Raw genomic sequence first — 20468 nt, forward strand, 5'->3', positions numbered from 1 at the left:
CTAAAAAGTAAAATATCATTTGAGGGAGTGTGCAGATAAATTTTACGGGTACAGTACAGGAGGTCAAAGACTAATTGTGTACCTGGACAAGACAATTCAATAGGATAATTTATTTATTTGAAAAAATTGAAATTTCAAATAACTAAAATAATATTTAAAATTTCCTCAACAAATAAGGAGATTGAAATTTTATAAATTATAGAATTGTTCATTAGATAAAACAAAAGATGTTTGTTTATAGGTTCAAAAATTTGAATCGAGTCAAAGGTTGAATCGGGTTAAGCCAAACCAAAGGTCGTGTCGGACCGAGACAGGTCAAAGGTCAAGTCGGGCTAGGACAAAGGTCAAGCTAAGTCGGCTTGAGTCAGGTCAAATGTCGAACAGAACCAGTCTAAATCAAAGGTCAATCCGGGTTAAAAGTCGAATCGGGTCAAATCAAAGATCGAGTCAAGTCAGATCGAGTCGAAAGATGAGACATGTCAAAATTAGTTGGACCACGTTACGCCAAAGGTTGATTTGAACCAGAAGTCAATTTGAACCAAAAGTCAAGACAAATCTTACTAAATTAAATATTGAAATAATTTACTTAAACTTAAATGCAAGATTGAATTTACGGTAAGATAGAAATTAAATCACTTTAATGTTATAAATATATATTATCTTTCAAGTGTTTAAAGAAACTAATACTACACATTTAATTTATTTTCAAGTGTCGTCATATTAACAAACATTCAAATTCAGTCTATGTATAATTAAAAAAATAATCTCAATTAAAAAATAAATTGGAAATTAAATTTTGAGAGCATTTACAAATACTTCTGAAATTTAACACTGAAACGGTATATCTATCCACTTGAGTTGGAATACCACCGAAAAACAAATAATTTTAATAATATAAGAAATAGGGTGTGATTATCACCCAACGTTATTGAGCATTTCTCGGTTGGACACTTTCTTTTATAACTCTAAGTCAAAAGTTTAAATTGTTTAGGATATAAAAATATCTTAAATTTTATAATTTAAAGTCTTATTTTGAATCATATAATCTAAAATAAAATAAAAACTTTGGATTCTATAGTTCAAAAGCGTATTTCACATTATATATTTTAAAAGCGTATTCTTTATCGTAAAACTTAAAACATATATTTTAATTAATAAACGTATTCTTTTAAAACATTTTAAATTATATAATCCTAGATTATTAATTTAGAAATGCACTTCAGTTTATATAATTCAAAATATGTTTCTAGTTTAGATAATTTAAATTTTTTAAAAATATTTTTAAACGAAAAATATAATTTAAATTGTATATAAAAATCCCTGACACACTCCTAGAATTAAGAGAAATGATAGAAGTGTACTTTTAAATATATTTGTTTATCCATAAATTTTTTATTGTTTTAAAATCTACTCAATGTTCTGTACAGTGATTTGTAGTTTTTAAATGGATTTTAATTAGTAATAAAAGATGACATAATATTGAATTTAACCCTATTCCGCAGTTAATTAACCTTTGTTTTAGACTTAATCAACCAACTTGTGTACAAGTTCAAAAGTGGTGCTAAAAACAAATTCGAAACTCCATTACTAAGTTTTTCCATTGTGCAGAGTTTAATTTTGCGTTACAGCATGTGAACGGGAACGAAATCAATCACAGCTGGTGCAGATGAATGAAGCCACCAAAGTATTGTTCATCTCTGACCACTCTCACTATATAAGACCCAAATCTCGCCACCTCCATCACTATTTATTCGCTGTTTTCGAAACCGAAGACTCTTCTTCTTCACCGCGCTGATTGAAACCGAATAGGATTCAGCTGAGAATGGGGCACAGTTCGAAGAAGAAGAAGCGCGGAGGCGGGAGCGGTCGCCGGAGCAAGGGGAGAACGCAGTCCAAAGATCACGCTTCTCAATTCGGCGCCGACGATTACGACCAGCTCTCCGAAGAGATTACCGCATTGTAAGCTTCTTCTTTAGCTCCAACGCGCTTAGCTATCAGCGTGGATTTGAATTTTATGCAGTTGATGTGTTTTATTCGTTAACATGAAATGAATGCACGCATTGTTGCTTGTTTAGATGCGCTATTTTCCAAGAAGACTGCAAAGTTCTTCCAGGATCGCCTCCTCGTATAGTTATTAAGCTCAGGTATTTCTTATGTTTTTTTTTCTCTTCGTTTGATATTATTTTAAATAATTTATGCATTGACTATGCAAGTCACTCAATAACATTTTGCCTTCTTGTTATGCTTTAGAATAATAGTTCCAGAGTCATATCTATCATGCTTTCTTAGTAGTTGACGGCGTATAAAAATCTAACTCTACTGAAGGTGTCTAACACTGGTATTAGTATTTGAAACTAAGAAAATTTTAATGAGTTTATAAAGAATGCAATCAAGATAACGACTTAGAGTGATGATATCGACAGGTATTTAGTGACTAAGATAACAATGAATGGTTAAGTTTGGGTACTTGAATGAATTCTGAGACTAATTTTGAATGTTTCTTAGTATCAGGGACTAACGTGACAACATTATACTCTTTTTGGGATCAATAATGGTGGTTTACTCAATTAAACTTTGATAGTGCATAGAAAAACTTTGATATATAAATTATTGTTGCTAGTAATTATCTCTCTTGTTGTTTGTTGGTTTCTGCATGAAATTGAACAGGCCTTACTCAAAGGACATGGGCTATGAAGATCTAGATGTCTCTGCTTCTCTTGTTGTCAGGTATGTTTAGTTAGTGATCCTTACTTTTTTGTTAAGGGGATCTTTGTTGCTGACTTGCTGCCAACTCAATCACCATTTCTTTCTCTTTCTTGCTAGGTGCTTGCCTGGGTATCCTTTCAAGTGCCCCAAGCTGCAGATTACACCGGAGAAAGGGTTATCAGAAGCTGATGCTGATAAGCTTTTATCTCTCCTCCATGATCAGGTCAAACACTTGTGCTGTTGTTAACTTTGTGATCATATTTGTGTCAAGGATGAAATTGTTGTTACTCTGGCTTTGATGCTTCTGGTGCTTAAGAGTACTGTAAGCAAATTTAAGCAACCATGTCTTAGGGTGCCAAAATCTATAGTAAGGCAGAGGTCACCTAAAGGTGGAATAAATATATAAAAACAAAAATCTTTAAAATATTATCTGTGAAATTTCCAGATGAAGGTGGAGGCTTATGGTATGAGAATGGCATAACTCAGGATATTGAATTTAGTTTCATTACTATTACCGTGGTTTAATCTTGAATTCTCCATTGTTACTTTTATTTAGTTCCTAAATGTCTCATTCTTTCTCTTGCTTAAGACTAGGAAAGTTATTGAAAGATTGTTACACAAGAGAAATTATATTCTAGTACGTGCATTGAATTTCAGTTCAGAAAAGAAGATAAAATGGGATAGATTCAAGCGATATACAGTTAAAATAGTTTAAAATGGTCAAGAAGAGAGGGTTTTCTTGCTAGTTGTGCAAGTAGTGTGTGAAATGCATTTCCAAAGGCAATATGAAGAATGACACCCACTCTCTAAATTGTGTATTCTAATCTATGGTAGAAGAGTAGATTTTGAAGTGGTTCAGTTAACCTCTTTCAATTGCTTGGCTTCTCATTGATTATGGGTGCATTGATGTAGGGGATTTGGTACTTGTAATATGCAGAGAGACTGGGAAACTTTGTCATATTCTGGAACGTCCCCCCCTTGGCCCCACATGTTCTTTTTCTGATCTGTTTTTATGCTTTTGTTGAATCTTGTTGCCCCTCTTGTTGTATTTTTCCTTTCCTCTATCACCCCCCGCTCCCCCCACCACCTTACCCCCCATAAATCATAAAAAATTAGTACATTTTTGTGATAGCCGCTGTTCTCTCTTTTCTTCTATTTTCCCTTGAGAAGGAGCAAAATGTATTTATGTTTTATTTTTCACTTTGTCGTTGTTGTTCTCAGGCTACATTAAATGCTAGGGAGGGACGAGTAATGATCTATAATTTGGTTGAGGCTGCTCAAGAGTTTCTTTCTGGTATTGAGCCAATTGGCATATCAAATGATTCTGTGAGTTCACTATTCCATATTTTCTGTTTAGATATCATAACTATTGTTATTCTTTGAAGCTTTTTATTACAATAACAACATTGTTTTTTGTTTTATTACAAAAACAAGTCAGTGTAAGAACTCCTGATGTCTTTTAATTTCAACATTAACCAAGAACATTTTTTACTTTATTGCTGCTAAATGTTTGATTGGAATTTGTTTTATAATTTGTTATATTTTAATTGTGCTTGCATGTAGCTTTTGACGATTTATCTCTAGAACTAAGTTATTTTGCTGTTAAAATTGATTATAGCATGTTTTTGTCCTTCATCTGTAGAAGCTTCTACACTCAACTGTGGAAAGCAATGAAGAATTGTTTACCAAGGATAAGACATCTTTAAGTAAGAAGGGTTCTTTTGTTTATGGTTTTATAGACCTTTTCAGTGGCTATGGAGAAACATGGAGTTGGGGTTTTGGAATGGATGAAACTGCCGGAAAAAGTTCTTCTCTTCCCTTGTCTAATTTAGATGGCTCAAAACAACGCTTTGAAACTCATGAGAAGAAATTTAATAGTAAGGAAACACGGTTAGTTATGCAAGAACATCCTGCCAAATTAGATACTGTCGGAGAAGTTATTGAAGACAGCAAAAATAGTTTATCTTTGACTAGTTCAAGTACATCTTCAGAAGAGGATTTTGTAGTAAACGACGATGAAGGTGAGAAAGAGGTAATATATGATTTTGTTCTCATAAGTTCCACGTACTGCTTGTTCTATTTAAGTCTATTGTTTTCTTTTGTTTCCATGTCTTCTACATTAATATTTTGGCTAGGGCAATAATTTTAGATGGACTCATTGTTGTTAAGCTATAAGAAATAGAGAAGCATTTAGCCTAAATTATCTGTTTCTATCGTGATTGATTTATTTATATTGGGGTAAGTAAAATCAATAGAATAAATAGAGAAACTTTGATATCTTCTAGTAATAAAGATAAGATACAAGAACAAATAATAAATGTTACTAAACATTTATTTATGACAAAACATGATGGTGTCATTTGACATGTGGTTGATCCACCTGGTGGGAAAAGGGTTCGTTGTTGTTGTTGTTGGATATGAGTTTGATGTTTGAAATCATTGCAAAAATGAGTTAAAAATATGATAAAATAGTAATTTTTTAATTGGATGAAATTATTGTATGTCTGCATATGTCACCCTATACCAGGCCTTTATAAGACCTATTCATGTTAGTCTTCATAAGAAAAGCCTTGTCTAGATTGTCGGAAGTTCCATATTGACTAGAGATAAGACTAATTTAGAGTATATAACTGGGTGTAAACCTCACCCTACAAGTCAGTTTTGTAAGGTTGAGTTAGACTTAAAGTCCACTTCTTAACATAGATAGCCTTTTTACCCAAACCCCACCTAAATTACTAAGTTTAGTTTCTTGCAACTGTTCATCAGATGAGTCCAACTTTGTTCTAATTTACCTAACAAAGATAACTCAAGACAAATTTTTATGATGAAATTCCTTGAATTTAATGTACTGTGCTCCTTTCTTTGGGTGGATAGCAAATGTTTCATGATTAATTGAAATTTAGGAATTATATCATTGTTGCGCATTTGTTGGTATTATTGTAATTGGCTTGTATCTGTTTGAGGCATTTGTTTGTGTAAAATCCTTTATTCTTTATCTTTACAACTGCAGTATTTTATTGTTGATAAGTATACAACTGAAGATAATGAAGGTATTAATGAAAGTGAGTCTCCAGAGGCTCTTCCTTCTGACTCCTTGCCTCGTCCTCAGTCATCTCAAACAATTGAAAAGGATATACTAATGGTAAAATTCTAATTATTGTTGTCAGCTTCACTTCACATGAAAATTCTGCTCATCATTGATTTGGGTTTCTTCTTTTTTGTGTTAGGTTCACATGCTTCGCCTTGTTTGTACTTCTAAGGGATCATTAACTGACTGTTTGCCACAAGTGGTAACAGAGCTGTACAATTTAGGGGTACGAAAAAGATCACCAGTTCATAAAAAATAAAAACAAATATTAATGTTTTAATTTCTAAATAATGTCTATTCTGCAGTTATCCTAATCCTTTTGAGTTATATTCCCAGATCATTACTGATTTAGCACGTGATATGGCATCTAAACCACCTTCCATTTTCAACAAAACCTTTGATCGTGTTTTCCAAAAACACCTGGTTGGCAAATCACATGAACATTTGGTATATTTCTCACCACTATATTTGTTGTTACTTATTCCATTTATATATTTATTGTCTAGGCTTCATCCAAAATATCTCAATTTTGGAATCCCGATCTTGGAGGCTCAAACACAGTTTCTCACAGTTCTCGATATTTGAATGACTTTGAGGAGCTGCGTCCTCTAGGTAAATGAACGTCATGAATTTCTATATTTAGTTGTGTTTGTATAATTTTGTGGTCATTAGATTTTTGCCATGATGGTTAGTTTACTATTGTAGCTTTCCTTTTTTGTGGATGATTTTGATTGCTTGTGCGTTTTGTTCCTTGGAAATTATAAGAGGATTGATTCCAGTTATAGCTTTGGAAACAATAGGAATACAAATCTCACATTGACTACAGATAAAACTAAACTATATAATATAAGTGGGTGCAAACCTCATCTTACAAGTCAACTTTGTGAGGTTGAACTAGATTTAAAGTCCACTTTCTAAGATGACATCAAAGCCTATCCTAATAAGTATTGTTGGGTTTATCATGCCACTCCTTATCGGGTTGCTATCAAACCACTTACAAATATCTAATCCCACACTATCAGACCACTTACAAATATCTAATCCCACACATGAGAAGTCCAGTACTCGGATTGGGAGGTGTGTTGGAGATCCCACATTGACTATTGATGTGACCAAGTTATAGTATATATATATATATATATATATATATATATATATATATATATATATATATATATATATATATATATATATATATATGGGTGTAAACCTCATTTTATCATCCGGTTTTGTGAGATTGAGTTAAAGTCCACTTTTTTATTCTGTAATTCCTCTTCTTCGGATGGGTGAGAGTTTGGGCTGCAAATGAGTGCCTTTGTAACTTCTTCCCGCCCTTCCCTAGAAACAGAAAATTTTAATTTATTATACTTTAGCTGCTTCTTTGAAAATAGTGCTTCTTTCTTTGATGACTATCGGATGAAGTAGTATGTTGTCGAGTGGTTAATTAGGTTTTCTCATTTTGACCTAATTTCTTTTTCGGTCCGTCAACTAATACTTTGAGTGTATGACTCTCACAATAAGCTTGAATTTAATCCTCTAATTTTTTAAGTTGTTACAACCAAATTCTCCAATCAGTTTTTTTTTTCCTATTAAACTCTGAAATGCTTCTTTTTTTCACCAAATACTTAGAGGTTTAGCGCACATATAGGACAACAAAATTTAATGAAAAGTTCAAATGCCAGAAATTTGTAGGATACGAATTTAGGTTGTGAAGAGGGAAAGATTTAGAATTATCTTATTTTGGACCAAAAAATGATTTCTTGTTTGGTGGATTTTCAGAAAAATATGGAATGATTTAAATGATTCAATTCATCGAGATTTTTTAGAAGAAAATGAAATTTGCGAGCCTTAAAAATATAAAACTGATAGATTGACTTAATTCAATAATTAAAATAATTGGACTAAAATTTAACAAAAATGTTGGGGGACCAGAATCGGACATGGTTATAATGAAGGGGCTAAAAGTGCAATTAAACCTTTGTTTCTGTAGTAAAAGTGTTGCTTGGCCTTTGAAACAGGTCATGGTGGTTTTGGTCATGTTGTATTGTGCAAAAATAAACTTGATGGAAGGCATTATGCAGTAAAGAAAATTCGCCTTAAGGACAAAAGCATGCCTGACCGAATATTAAGGTAAAATGAGCTCGGAAGGAGCTAGTTAGACCCTTGGCAACACTAACAGTTACTCTCTCCTGATCTTGATATATATAGTTTAGAAGAAATTGGCTGTCATTTTTTCAAGGCATTTTATAGGTTCTATGAAATATTAAATATCTTTACCTTGTTTTTCCTATTAAATATTGTGAATATGTGTGTTGTATCACTAATAGCAATAATTCAGTGCATGATTATTACGGTAAATTACATTGTAACCATATTGTATAATATTGGAAAATTTTATGGAATTTAATTGTTTTATATCTCCAATTTCTTTTAAGAAAGTGGGTTGGACTGTTCATCTTCCCTTTCTAATTCAACTCCTGCATGCTAAAATTTATGATTAATTGAGGTTATGGAACACATTTTTGTGAAGCAGTAAGCATATTTGTTGTTGAAACTTGATCCTCTTTAGAAGTCTGGGATTGATTTTGTTCTTTGACTATAAAATGCGTGATATTTATCCTATGGGTATTCGGAAGTCTGATGGATAGTTAAAGGTTTGATAATCTGATAAAAATATTAATTGTTGTGGTGTTTGATTTTGTCCTAGTAAACTAATCTTTTTAAGTTGTCAACATTTTCTCTCTTCCTTTCTTCATAGAGCTCAGTGATTGGTTTCCTTAATATAATGTAGTAGTGATGGGTTTATATTTTTCATTGAGAAGGTTATTGGGAAGAGATTATTTATGCGACATGACATTGAGTCTTATCTTGCATAAGGCATTTGACATCACTTTTAACCTAAAATTTTAAAGCAATGGGTTTATCGGTCTTTCATCTTATATATTGTATTTAACTTTGTCTTTTCTACCTAATATGGGACTTTGACTCACACTTGAATTATTCCTAACAATCTCCCCTCAAGGATGAGTCCCTTTTCATGTGGTATATATCTCCTCTGGTGTATGGTGACCTTCACCTATATCTTGTTGTTGTGGTTATGGTGGTGGTGTTGTTGCTGTAGTGGTCTACCATCGATTCTGATACCTATGATGGGTTTATTCTTTTCATTGAGGAGGTTATCAGAGAGAGATTATTTATATGACATGACAGTGAGTCTTACTCCATATAAGGTATTTGACACCACTTTTAATTCAAAACTTTAAGAAAATGAGTTTATGGGTCTTTGATTTTATATAAGTGTTTAATTTTGTCTTTTCTACCCAATGTAAAATTTTGACTCACTTGGATTATTTCGAACCATTCGTATGGTAGAGCTATCTAGCTTCAACTGTTCTTTTGGTGACACTTTGTTTGGGGACAAATTTGCATTTCATCTATGATTTTATTGTCACTATACAATTATTGTTCCAAGATGCAAGGGTGTGTTTGGCCCTACTTCTCTTTTACCTGTTATAGTTACTTTAAGATAAAGTTAAAATTAAGAACTTAAAATATAAAGTAAAATTTATTTGTTAGGTTCTAACTTTTTTAGCCTAAATTTGCTTTTAAATTAACGGTAGTTTCATCTTTTTTTAAAAGTTTTAATTTTATTTAAAACTACTTATCTTGTCAAATGATTAAACATATATATAAAATACGATATGCTATAAAATTTAATTTAGTTTTCATAACAGTATTTTAAAATAAAATGTTAAAATGCAAATGTTTAATAATTTTATTTTTAAACTTGTTAAAGATAATTTTATTAAATATTTTTTTAATGATGATGCACAAAGTTGTTAAAGCACTTTGAAGTATCCTTTATATTCGTGTATATATTGTGAATGATCCTTTAGAAGTTCACTTGCATTCTTCATCTTCTTCATACACAAAATATTCTACTACATCACAACTAAAAAAATTTGAGACAAATAAAATTTCCCCAATATTAATAGTAAAAAGTTAAAGGGAATCAAACAGTGCCTTATGTAGAAAAGCTGCAAATAAGCTACTCCTGCTAAAATATATATAAACGTTTCTTATTTATATGATTTGTTCTTACACAAATGATGTTTGACCCAGCTTCTCCTTTAAGGAGTAAAAAAGTTAGAAATAAGCTGTCCCAACCGCTACTTAATCTTTCTTTCAGTCTCATTAATAATGTTGATTACTGCTAATCCTTTATTAATGAAGCCATGAATAGCTGCATTGACTAGTTTGTCTTGTATCTTTACTTATAGCAAAGGAATCAAGATAAGATTTATTTGATGTATAGATCTTAGAGCCAGAAGATAAGATGTATAACAGTTTAACAGAAGATGCAGGCAGATTCAATTAAATAGAGAATGGAAAAAATAATGTCATTTGACTGCTGTCTGTTTCGTCCATTCTTCCATCCTTTCTTCTCTGTTCCCGGATAGATATTTTATTTCCATTTCTTACGTCTTTATCTATTGTGAGAAAATCAGGGAAGTAGCTACACTTTCTCGTTTACAGCATCAACATGTCGTTCGGTATTATCAGGTAAAACTTTCTCCTTTTGTGGCCATTTTGCTTACTATCGAAACATTTTCTGTTGTTTAATTTATTATTTCCTTCTGATTCTGTATTAACTGAATATTTTGTTATTTTTCGATATAGTAATTTGTTGTGGATACTGCTTTAATTATATTTCAAGAGGGACACAGTTTCTGGTAGACTCAATGAGTAGTGATACACATATAAGCTTTCCTTTATCTATTTCCACAATATTTTTGTATAACCATACAATTTCCAGGCATGGTTTGAAACTGGAGTTTCTGATTCTTATGGTGATTCTACTTGGGGTTCAAAGACTACAGTAAGCTCTACTTTCAGCTTTAACGCTGCAACTTCCAATGATGTCTTTGGGCATGAGAATCAGCTTGAATCAACTTACCTTTATATACAAATGGAATACTGTCCCAGGTAAGATTTTCAGTAAGTTCTCTTTTTTGCATTCTGATTTATTTGTGGGATCATACTTTCTTCGAAGATATTAAGCTTGTCAAAAACCCATCCTTTGTGTATGCTTCGAGTCCAGTGTTCGCCCCCATCAAGGTATGGTAAGGAAATATTGGTTAGAAGCATAGAATTGCTCTTTTCCCTTTGTGCAACAATTTAGGATTTTAAGTCAAGTGATCCTTTGTTCAATGTTACCCAGTTGACTATGTATAAATGATATGATGATCTAACAAATAGCCTTTGAGTTTGTGACTGATTAGAGTCTTGGGAGTTATATTTGCAAATACCATAATTTCCAAAATAGAGATTTTATTCATATTGAATGATACACATACACCAATAGTTAGGTGTGAGCTGTATGCATGAAAACCTAATGCAGAACAGGAAAAAGAAACAAATGAATTTAAGGTTAAATCCCATGATCCGAGGAATGTTATAACTGGCAAAGGAATAAAATGGTCTTACCTTGTCTTCAAGGGATATAATCTGTATCTGTTGTAAGTTTTCTTAAAATCTCTGATTGACTAGGACAGTTTTCTAGTGCAAATTAATAACGAGTAAAATCAAAGTCTCCAGACAATCTTACTGTCACATATTCTGGCCTGTGCCTAGAATCTTATTGACTCTACAAATAGGAAGGAATGGGAGTAGAGACTATGTAGTTTCCAAATCCGTTTGATACTGTATTACACGCAAGCACAAACTTTCAAGCCCGCTCATTATTGTTGTATTCACTACATTTCATTCCTTTTCTATGGTGGGTGGTTTGTCGGATATAAAGGACTCTTCGCCAGAAGTTTGAATCATATAATGATTTTGACAAAGAATCGGCTTGGCATTTATTTCGTCAAATAGTGGAAGGCTTGTCACACATACATGGACAAGGAATAATTCATCGGGACTTAACACCAAATAACATATTCTTTGATGCTCGCAATGATATTAAAATTGGTGACTTTGGTCTTGGTAAGATCCTGATTACATTACATGTTTATCATCTTTCTCTTAATGTATTTTTCAAATATTTACTCTATCTTGCTTATTGTGACAATGGATAAGTTCATTGTGTGTGAATGGTACTTATGAATTTTTCAGAATTTTTTATAGGCCAAGAAATGCGTTGATTAGTATAAATTCTGGTCTTAGTTTGCATGCACAAAGTTTGTTTATCAAAGTTGCGTTTCTATTTTTGTGTTTAGGATCGATAGTAAATACCTGCACATATATGCAATTTTTTCCCTGGATTATTATTCCACCTGTTTACACAGCAGTGGCTTACCTTTCTTAGGGTGGAAATAGGCTAGGCCAGACCACACTTTGGTTGGTACCTCTGACCTTCACTAAAGAAATTAAGTCTAAGTCTGTCCTATTTACTTGTTTTAGGGTTTTTTTAAGATCTGGTCTGAATTGCATGAAAGTCTGTCCTAACCTAGATGACAGTCTAGTCTGACTTGCTAGTCTATTTAATTTTGTTATAAAGCCTTTAAAGGACCAATGGGATTATTGTATTATTGGCCTACGTAAGTTTATTAATAAATACAATTTTCTTATATTATTAAACAAATAGATTTTTTTTTTTATAAAAGCTTGCGCCTGCCTTATTTCATAGAGTAACCTGGTCTGGATCTATATACGCCAAGCCTTAAGCCTTGTCGTGGATCCTCAGACAATATTTTGGAGGTGCCAAAATTGATGTGCAAAATCTTTTAGGGTGCTAAATACATAAAATATACTAAAATTAAGTAAGTTATTTTTTCTTATATATTAATTTAAAATGTATTAAAAAAATTGGGGGGGCCTCCCAGGAGAACAAAGCCCTGACCCCGTCACTACCTGACCTATTTCCACCCCTGTTAATATGGTTTCCCTACTTTTAAATTGAAAAATCATATAGAATGATTCCCTGTTATTGTTTAAACATTCTACTCTGGTAGGGAGTGATGGTTGTTTCTAGATGCAACATCAATTTTTCTACTTCCCCCCTTTTCCAGCAAAGTTCTTGAAGTTAGAGCAGCTGGATCAAGATGTGGGCCACACTGCTGATGCAACTGGAGTTTCCATTGATGGCACTGGACAAGTGGGGACATATTTCTATACAGCTCCTGAAATTGAGCAAGGATGGCCCAAGATTGATGAAAAGGTTCATAGCATTCATCATTATTTTATTCTAATCAGTTGGTTGATTCCTGTTTACATCTATGAACCCATATAATCTGTTGATTATGCCAAATCATGTGATTCTTGAGTTTATTTGGGTTACAGGCTGATATGTACAGCTTAGGAGTGGTTTTCTTTGAGCTTTGGCACCCATTTGGGACAGCAATGGAGAGACACGTTGTTTTATCTGATTTGAAACAGAAAGGGGAAGTTCCACCAATTTGGGTCGCTGAGTTTCCAGAACAGGAATCCTTACTGAGGCAGTTAATGTCTCCGGCTCCTTCAGATCGCCCTTCTGCCATAGAACTTCTGCAAAATGCATTTCCTCAGCGAATGGAGTCTGAATTATTGGATGGCAAGTGATTATGACATTTTTTTGTGCATTCTGATACTGTATTGTCATACAAAGAACCTACATATAGCACTGTTATCAGTCAAAACTAATTCCTTTCCTTATCCTAGTAGGTGAGGTTAGCTATCTATATAATACAACATTTGATTATAACTTTTTTCTAAAAATCTGAAACATTTTGAGTGCCTAGGAGTACAAATATAGAAACAGTCTGATGATCTTGGTAAGTGCAGTTAATAATGCAAATTAAAGTGTGACTACTGGTACTGACTGTTGACATCTAAGTGTTACATGCCGCTTGGGACATTTTTTTTAAAGTATCTTGCATTATCCTGAACAACTTTTAAATCTCTATGTTCAGATATCCTTAGAACAATGCAGAAATCAGAGGATACAAGCATATATGATAAAGTTTTAAGTGCTATCTTTGACGAAGAGATGCTAAGCACAAAACACATTCGTCAGGTTGGTAGATTGGGATCAGTTGGAGATAGCAGTTCCTCCATTCAGTACACAGAATTTGAAACAGAGGTTCGGGATTATGTTGTAGATATGAACAGGGAAATTTTTAGACAGCATTGTGCAAAGCACCTTGAAATATCAACAATGAGATTATTGGAAGATTGTCCACAGTTTAATAGGTCAATATCTTTTTAATTTATTTTCTACCTTATGACAATTGTTTATGAACATGTCAGCATAGATATAAGATTTTTTTTTTTTGTTGAGTAGAAATGCAGTTAAACTTCTGACGCATGGAGGAGACATGCTTGAACTTTGCCACGAGTTGCGTTTTCCTTTTGTGAACTGGATTATATCTAACCAGGTACCGAATGTTTTAGCTTAATTTTATTTCTTTCCTTTTTCTTAAACTATATTTCATTTTGTTTAAATTTGGCAATTGCATATAAGATGGTCAATCTCGTAATAACTGGTATACCGTTAAAGGCAGGAGTATTTTTGGTTGTGTTGTAATGCTGATTTGTGAATGCAAACTCGTGTAGAGTTATTTGACTATTTCTCTAATATGCTTTGTAGTATTAGATTTATGCATACACCATTCTTCAAACATGAAAATAAGCTATTTGGGGAACAAATATCAAGATTCACTTTGAAATTCTTTTGTATCACAAAAATTGTTTATAAACTATAATAGTAGGTTAGATGGCATTAGTGGATCGATGTGGTAATGTAAAATAATGATCATAGAACTTGGTCTTCTATATAATGTGCCTTTGTGCTTGTAAGTGGTAATAACTCTGATGTGGTCGGTCTTTCAAACAGAACTACAATGGGATTTCAAAAATCCTACTTAAATGGAAATAAGTTAAGATATAGAGTTAGCAAGATGAGTTTATTGTTCTTATGTGTGTGTTTTAAATGTAAATTAAATTGTGTTTAGTAATTTGGAAAATAGAAAATGATTTGTTTTTAGATCCCATGGACTTTAATGTTTAAGATTTAAGAGTACATTCAAATATGGTTGGATTGATTATGATTTGACTGGACTTTGAATAGATAAGCTATTTTACTCATGCTAACTTTTTAATTTTACATCGGAGTCATGCCTAATACTCTAGCTTCACAATGAGAGATGTTATATTATAAGGGTAAACAATTAAAGTAATAAAATTACATAAAATCAGTTCTATGGTATTCACAAGTTCCAAAAATAAGATTCAATAATCCAATTTATCACAATAAGTTCTAAACACGAGATTAAATTTTCAAATCAAATAGAAAAATCATAAATTGAAAATGACAAAACAAGAATTTTGGAGAAACAGGTTTTTTTTTTTTTTTTTACTTTTCTGTAGAGTTGGTCATAACATCTTTGCCCCATGCAACAGAAGTATAAAATGTAGAGGTAGAAGAAATTTTAATATTTGAACTGCATCTGAAAGAAATATAATGTCCTCGGCAGTTTTTGCATTGCTTCTCTATTATTTAAGCTGAATTTCTGCAAGGCATAAGGATTGAATGTGAAACAAATTTACATGATGTGTAGAAATCTTCATTTAAACGATATGAGATATCATGTGTCTTTAGAAGAGCAGTTGGACATTCATCACCAAATCGCTACCTCCAGGTACTATTTTAATATTATTTCTGATTAGTTTTTCTGTGATCGTTCCTTTCTTTTATCAAACAAATCTGAGGCAATTCTACAAATGAGATCTGATAATTTGTCTTTGTTGGGTTTTCTCATGTATTCTATGGTCGTTTGTGATGTTTTTCATGGCACTTTCCTGCAAATCTTGTTGCCTGTGCAAATCATTTCCTTCAGGGAGATTTTGACATTATTGGTGGCACCTCGGCATTGACAGAAGCAGAGGTCATAAAGGTGCAATTTTCTACTGCATAGTGTTAGATTTTCTATTTTGCTCTGGTTTTGTTTTCTTTTTTATTAAGTTCTGCAAGTTGTTATAAGTAGTTATCAATGATAGTGTTAAATATAGTGAAACTAAGTTTGGGATTAATCTTCCTTGTGTAGAAAATACACATAGGAACTGTATTTATAATAAAGAAAATATGGACTAAGCCCAAAATATATATTAAAAATAATAACAATAGAAACAGAAAATAAGATATTAATGATATCTTAACAGATAGCATTATGATGCTAAATAGTTAGCTGTACAACTTCGTTTTGTCAGTTGAAGCTCAAGTCCTAGATTTCATTCCATGGTAAATAAATTTGTCCTTTTTTATACTGTTTTTGAAATAAAACTTGAGATATGACTATATTGCTTGAAATATTAGTTCTCAGCCTATGAATTTATATCATAATCACTTTACAATCGGATCCGCATGTTTTAGGGAATAGATAATGCTTGAAATATTTAATGAAGCTTGGCTAACCTAAATATGTGAAGATAATCAAATCCTAGTAAACAAGGAAATACATGACTAAGGAAACAAGGAAATAGAAGACTTTGAATCTCAAAAGACAGAATCTTCACTGCCCAACATAAAATTTATTCATCCTGATCTGAGCTGAAATCCTTCAGACTTGTAAGTATGATGTTTGACCTTTTTGTGCTATACTTTAGCTTATTTATTAATTGTATTACAGGTCACAAGGGACGTAGTCACATGTTTTTTTCAAGCAGATTCATGTGACATTCATCTCAACCATGGTGACCTTCTGGATGCAATTTGGTCATGGACTGGAGTCAAGGTGGAACACAGACTCAAAGTCGCAGAGGTATGTTATCTCATTGATGCACTCATATGGCTTGGATTATTAAGTTTGTGGGTATCTAGTATAACCATCTTTAATTTCCTGAAGCTTCTCTCAATGATGGGTTCTTTGCGCCCACAATCCTCAGAAAGGAAATCAAAATGGGTCGTGATAAGGCGGCAACTTTTGCAGGTAAGAAAATTTGTAAAGAATCTTGCATCTCTGGCTACAATTAGTATTGTTGAGGTTGTTGTAGTTTCATATTGTTAATTACAATGTTCAAAGAAAACTGTTCTCAAATGAAATTAATCAGTTACAATTTTAATACTTTTCCAGGAACTGAATTTAGCAGAGACTAAGGTAAATAGGTTACAGACTGTAGGTTTAAGATTTTGTGGATCTGCAGATCATGCACTCCCCCGATTAAGAGGAGCTCTTCCATCTGGTATTATTCTTATAGTTAGATTGTAATGTACAATATATATGAGAGAAGAAAGTTCATTCTTACTGGCAATAGTAAACTGTTGCAGATAAACGTACATTCAAGGCACTAGATGAGTTGTCTGAGCTTGTCAGTCTCCTGAGAATTTGGAGGATTGACAGAAATATATATATCGATGCATTAATGCCACCAACTGAAAGTTATCATAGAGATTTGTTTTTTCAGGTACCATAATTTTTTCTTAGTTTTTTATTTATTTATTTTTTAATTATTAAACCTTTATTATACTGAATCAACACCAAGATTGCATTTTGTAGCAAACACTTCCCAATCCTTCCTGTGTATGAATAGTTTGTATACCTCAATATGTCATACCTTCTTAGGCATTACACAATGGTTGAAGATTGAGTAATGCAAAAGCAATATTTATATCTTGCATTCTAGTGTGGTCAAATCTTACAATTCTTTTTACGTTGTCTGTATCTATCGGACACTCTTCCAAGCTATTGGGAAGCGATGATTTCTAAAAGCTTCACTCCAAGTGTGTGACAGAACTCTTCTATAAAAAAAATTGTAATTGATAATGATTGAGATTGAACGAATTTGTCTTGATTCAAGTGCCACATAACGAACTATTAATAATTTCATGATGCTGTGCGCTTATGTCATTTTGTAAACCATAGTCTGCTTGGGTTATACTGGAAAAGAAATGAAACAGTTATGATAAAGGATAATTAATCAGAACTAACACGTATCAAACATAATTATCAGTCTATGCCTCTAATTATATTGCTTCAGATGAAAGAAATGAACTCAAATGTTTGTTTATTTCCTCACTTGGTTTTCACTTGTGTTTTCAACATCTAACATTCCATGTGAAAAAAGATCATCAAGATATCTGTAATGTATATTTTTGTGACATACTTTTTCTATCATATGAAATTGTTATAATTAGGAAAACCATGGAATATTTGTAAAAAAGGTTATCAATGATCCATAAATTTTGCATTTTTTTTATTGATAAAGAACTGTGTACATTTAATTTTTAAAATATTTTTATTACTTGACGGTTCTTTGGAATTGCATATCAAGGATCAGAAAGGCTAGAATATATGTATTAGTTTTTTTTATGGAACAGAGAATATACGTGTTAATGATTCTGATGAAGTTGAACTTGTCTTGGAAGGTATACTTAAGGAAGGAGAACAGTCCTGGGTCTCTCTCTGAAGGTGTATTGCTGGCTGTTGGTGGTCGATATGACTACTTGCTTCATCAGCTGTGGCGAAGTGACTCTGTAGGTTATCCACACTTCTTTTTTCTGATTGACTTTGAAATGACTTGTATATTCTATCCTATTTTTCTTTCTGTATTTCTCTGAATGTTAAACATTTTAGAATGTGCAATAATCATGTGTGCCTATGCATTAACAATTATAGAATTCAATTGCAATTTGCTTGAATCACAAACTGTGCTATTATAATGTTGTCATGCTTAAACTCTTTGACCTGAATTTGAAAAAGTACCAACATATCGTGTTCAGGTTTGTCCTTCATGCTCCAGATATATGTATTGATGCTAACCTTTTCCCAAACATAATGATGCCAATCCTCTGTTGCTAATGGTGTCATATGTTTCACTTGCATGTGCTTCAGTTTTGAGGTGTTTGCTTCTTACAGTCCTAGACAGCTTAAAGTTTTTTTTCACTGTGAATTTTATATTGTTTCTTACATGTCTTCTCTGCTATCTAGAAAGGAAATCCTCCAACTGGTGTGGGGACTAGCATTGCACTGGAGACAATAATTCAGAATTGTCCTGTAGATATCAAACCCAATAGGTCAGTGTCCTTCAACTTAGACTTTCCTAGGTCTTGTTATTTTAACATTAATAAAATCCTTGACACTTGGGTTATTATCTCTTCAGTTACATTTTTAATTTATAGATTAACACATGCAGACCATAGATAAAGCTTGATTAGTTGGCTTTCCTCAACTGTTTCAGAAACGAAGGCACCACCAGTATTCTTGTCTGTTCTAGAGGTGGAGGAGGTCTCCTGGTGGAGCGCATGGAGCTAGTTGCGGAATTATGGGAGGAGAACTTTAAGGTTGAAATATCCAATCAATTATAATCTGCTTATTATTATTATTATTATTATTATTTTATGAATTGCTCCTGTTCACTCATCTTTCATATCATCAGGCTGAATTCGTTCCTACCCCTGATCCAAGTCTTACAGAGCAGTATGAGTATGCTAATGAACATGGTATAAAATGCCTTGTCATCATCGCAGATACAGATTTCTCCTTGACAGATTCTGTTAAGGTAATGTCCTCTGCAATTCAATTCTGCGAGGGTCGTTCTATCTATTGTGATTTTTATTGATCTTATAGATTGTTGCATTAAAAGAAGTCTGTTGCATGACTTGCTACTTCATGTAAAACCTCATAGACTTTGTGTGTTGTGTATTAGTTATGCAAACTGAACTAGGTCATTGTTGTAGCTATAGATACAAATAATTCTTCAAGGAAGAAGTTATGTGCAGTGGTAACTAATTTACTTATGGCCTCCAGGTTCGACACCTTGAACATAAGAGGGAGAAAAGTGTGGAGAGAAAAAACCTAGTTAAGTTTCTATCGGAAGCCATGGCAACACAATTTAGAAATCCCTCCATTTGGATTTGATCGAATATTAACAGAGGGAGTTGTTACATACTGAATATTTTCAGCAACTGTACATTATGAACGTGGATGCCTTCCATTTTTCACTTTTCAGAATGTAGAACTGTAGAAGAGAATTCGTGTATATCAGTTTTGCAGCTGTCACCGTCCTTCCCTCTCCCCTTGTGCATGGTTGTGACTTCCGATGATGTATGTATGTACATAGTTGTAATTCCTTTTGTGCTTAAAAAACCCTGTGAATAGTGGCTATTGATGACCCATTGTAACTACTTTCTTTTCTTCTTTTTTTCCTTTTTACATACATAAGCATTTTAACCTTTGTTTTTTCTGAAAGAAACAGAAGAAGTGTCAGAAAATGTTTGATATTTATAGAATGATTACATTTTTCTTCTTCTTATTATAGGGACTTAATAAAAGTTGTATCTGTTCATCCACATTTCACTATGGGATGCTTACCTTTATATTAGGCCATTGTGTCCAGGATTTTCATATTTTATTTTACGCATTTAGTCATTGCACTGCCACAACGAAAATGGCATTTTAAAAGTTCAGTTTTTAAAAAAAATGCAATTAAAGTTTTGGAACAAGGACATCGAATAGCATATGGAATTAATTTTAGGATTCATCATTTTAGAATATTTTATAATAAGTTTTTTAGTATGGAATAACATTTAACATTTTGGAAATAATATAAATATATTCTCTAATATTTGTCTTCTAAAAATACAATTTTGAAGTTCACTGGAATGTCCTTTCCATTATGCAGCACACAATCACCAAAATAGCTTTTATTAGTTAATATTTTACAATTTCCAAAACAAAATCACTAAAATGGGTTTTAA

General features: G+C 32.5%; 1 protein-coding gene across 3 annotated transcripts; it reads left to right on the forward strand.

Annotated features, from left to right (window-relative positions):
* The first annotated feature begins 1552 nt into the window (after positions 1-1552).
* On the forward strand, positions 1553-20023 carry LOC114169169 (eIF-2-alpha kinase GCN2). Of its 3 annotated transcripts, none has more exons than XM_028054210.1 (29): positions 1557-1959; positions 2076-2144; positions 2668-2727; positions 2824-2929; positions 3928-4032; positions 4349-4738; positions 5717-5848; positions 5934-6020; positions 6131-6217; positions 6301-6406; positions 7813-7924; positions 10303-10357; positions 10611-10780; positions 11598-11782; positions 12808-12956; positions 13079-13328; positions 13687-13966; positions 14058-14151; positions 15334-15414; positions 15613-15669; positions 16402-16533; positions 16618-16701; positions 16846-16954; positions 17040-17176; positions 18138-18245; positions 18700-18785; positions 18950-19052; positions 19148-19270; positions 19519-20023. In XM_028054210.1, exons 1-29 carry the CDS (start codon positions 1823-1825, stop codon positions 19627-19629), a joined length of 3705 nt encoding a protein of 1234 aa, XP_027910011.1. In that variant the 5' UTR covers positions 1557-1822; the 3' UTR covers positions 19630-20023. The 3 variants fall into 3 exon arrangements, 2 of the variants coding, with proteins under 2 accessions (XP_027910011.1, XP_027910012.1); XM_028054211.1 differs by having other exon boundaries at positions 4352-4738; XR_003600842.1 differs by lacking the exon at positions 19519-20023 and having other exon boundaries at positions 1553-1959; positions 18905-19052; positions 19148-19170.
* Positions 20024-20468: the final 445 nt, after the last annotated feature.

This window comes from Vigna unguiculata, chromosome 11, assembly GCF_004118075.2.
Source record: "Vigna unguiculata cultivar IT97K-499-35 chromosome 11, ASM411807v1, whole genome shotgun sequence".
NCBI lineage: Eukaryota > Viridiplantae > Streptophyta > Magnoliopsida > Fabales > Fabaceae > Vigna > Vigna unguiculata.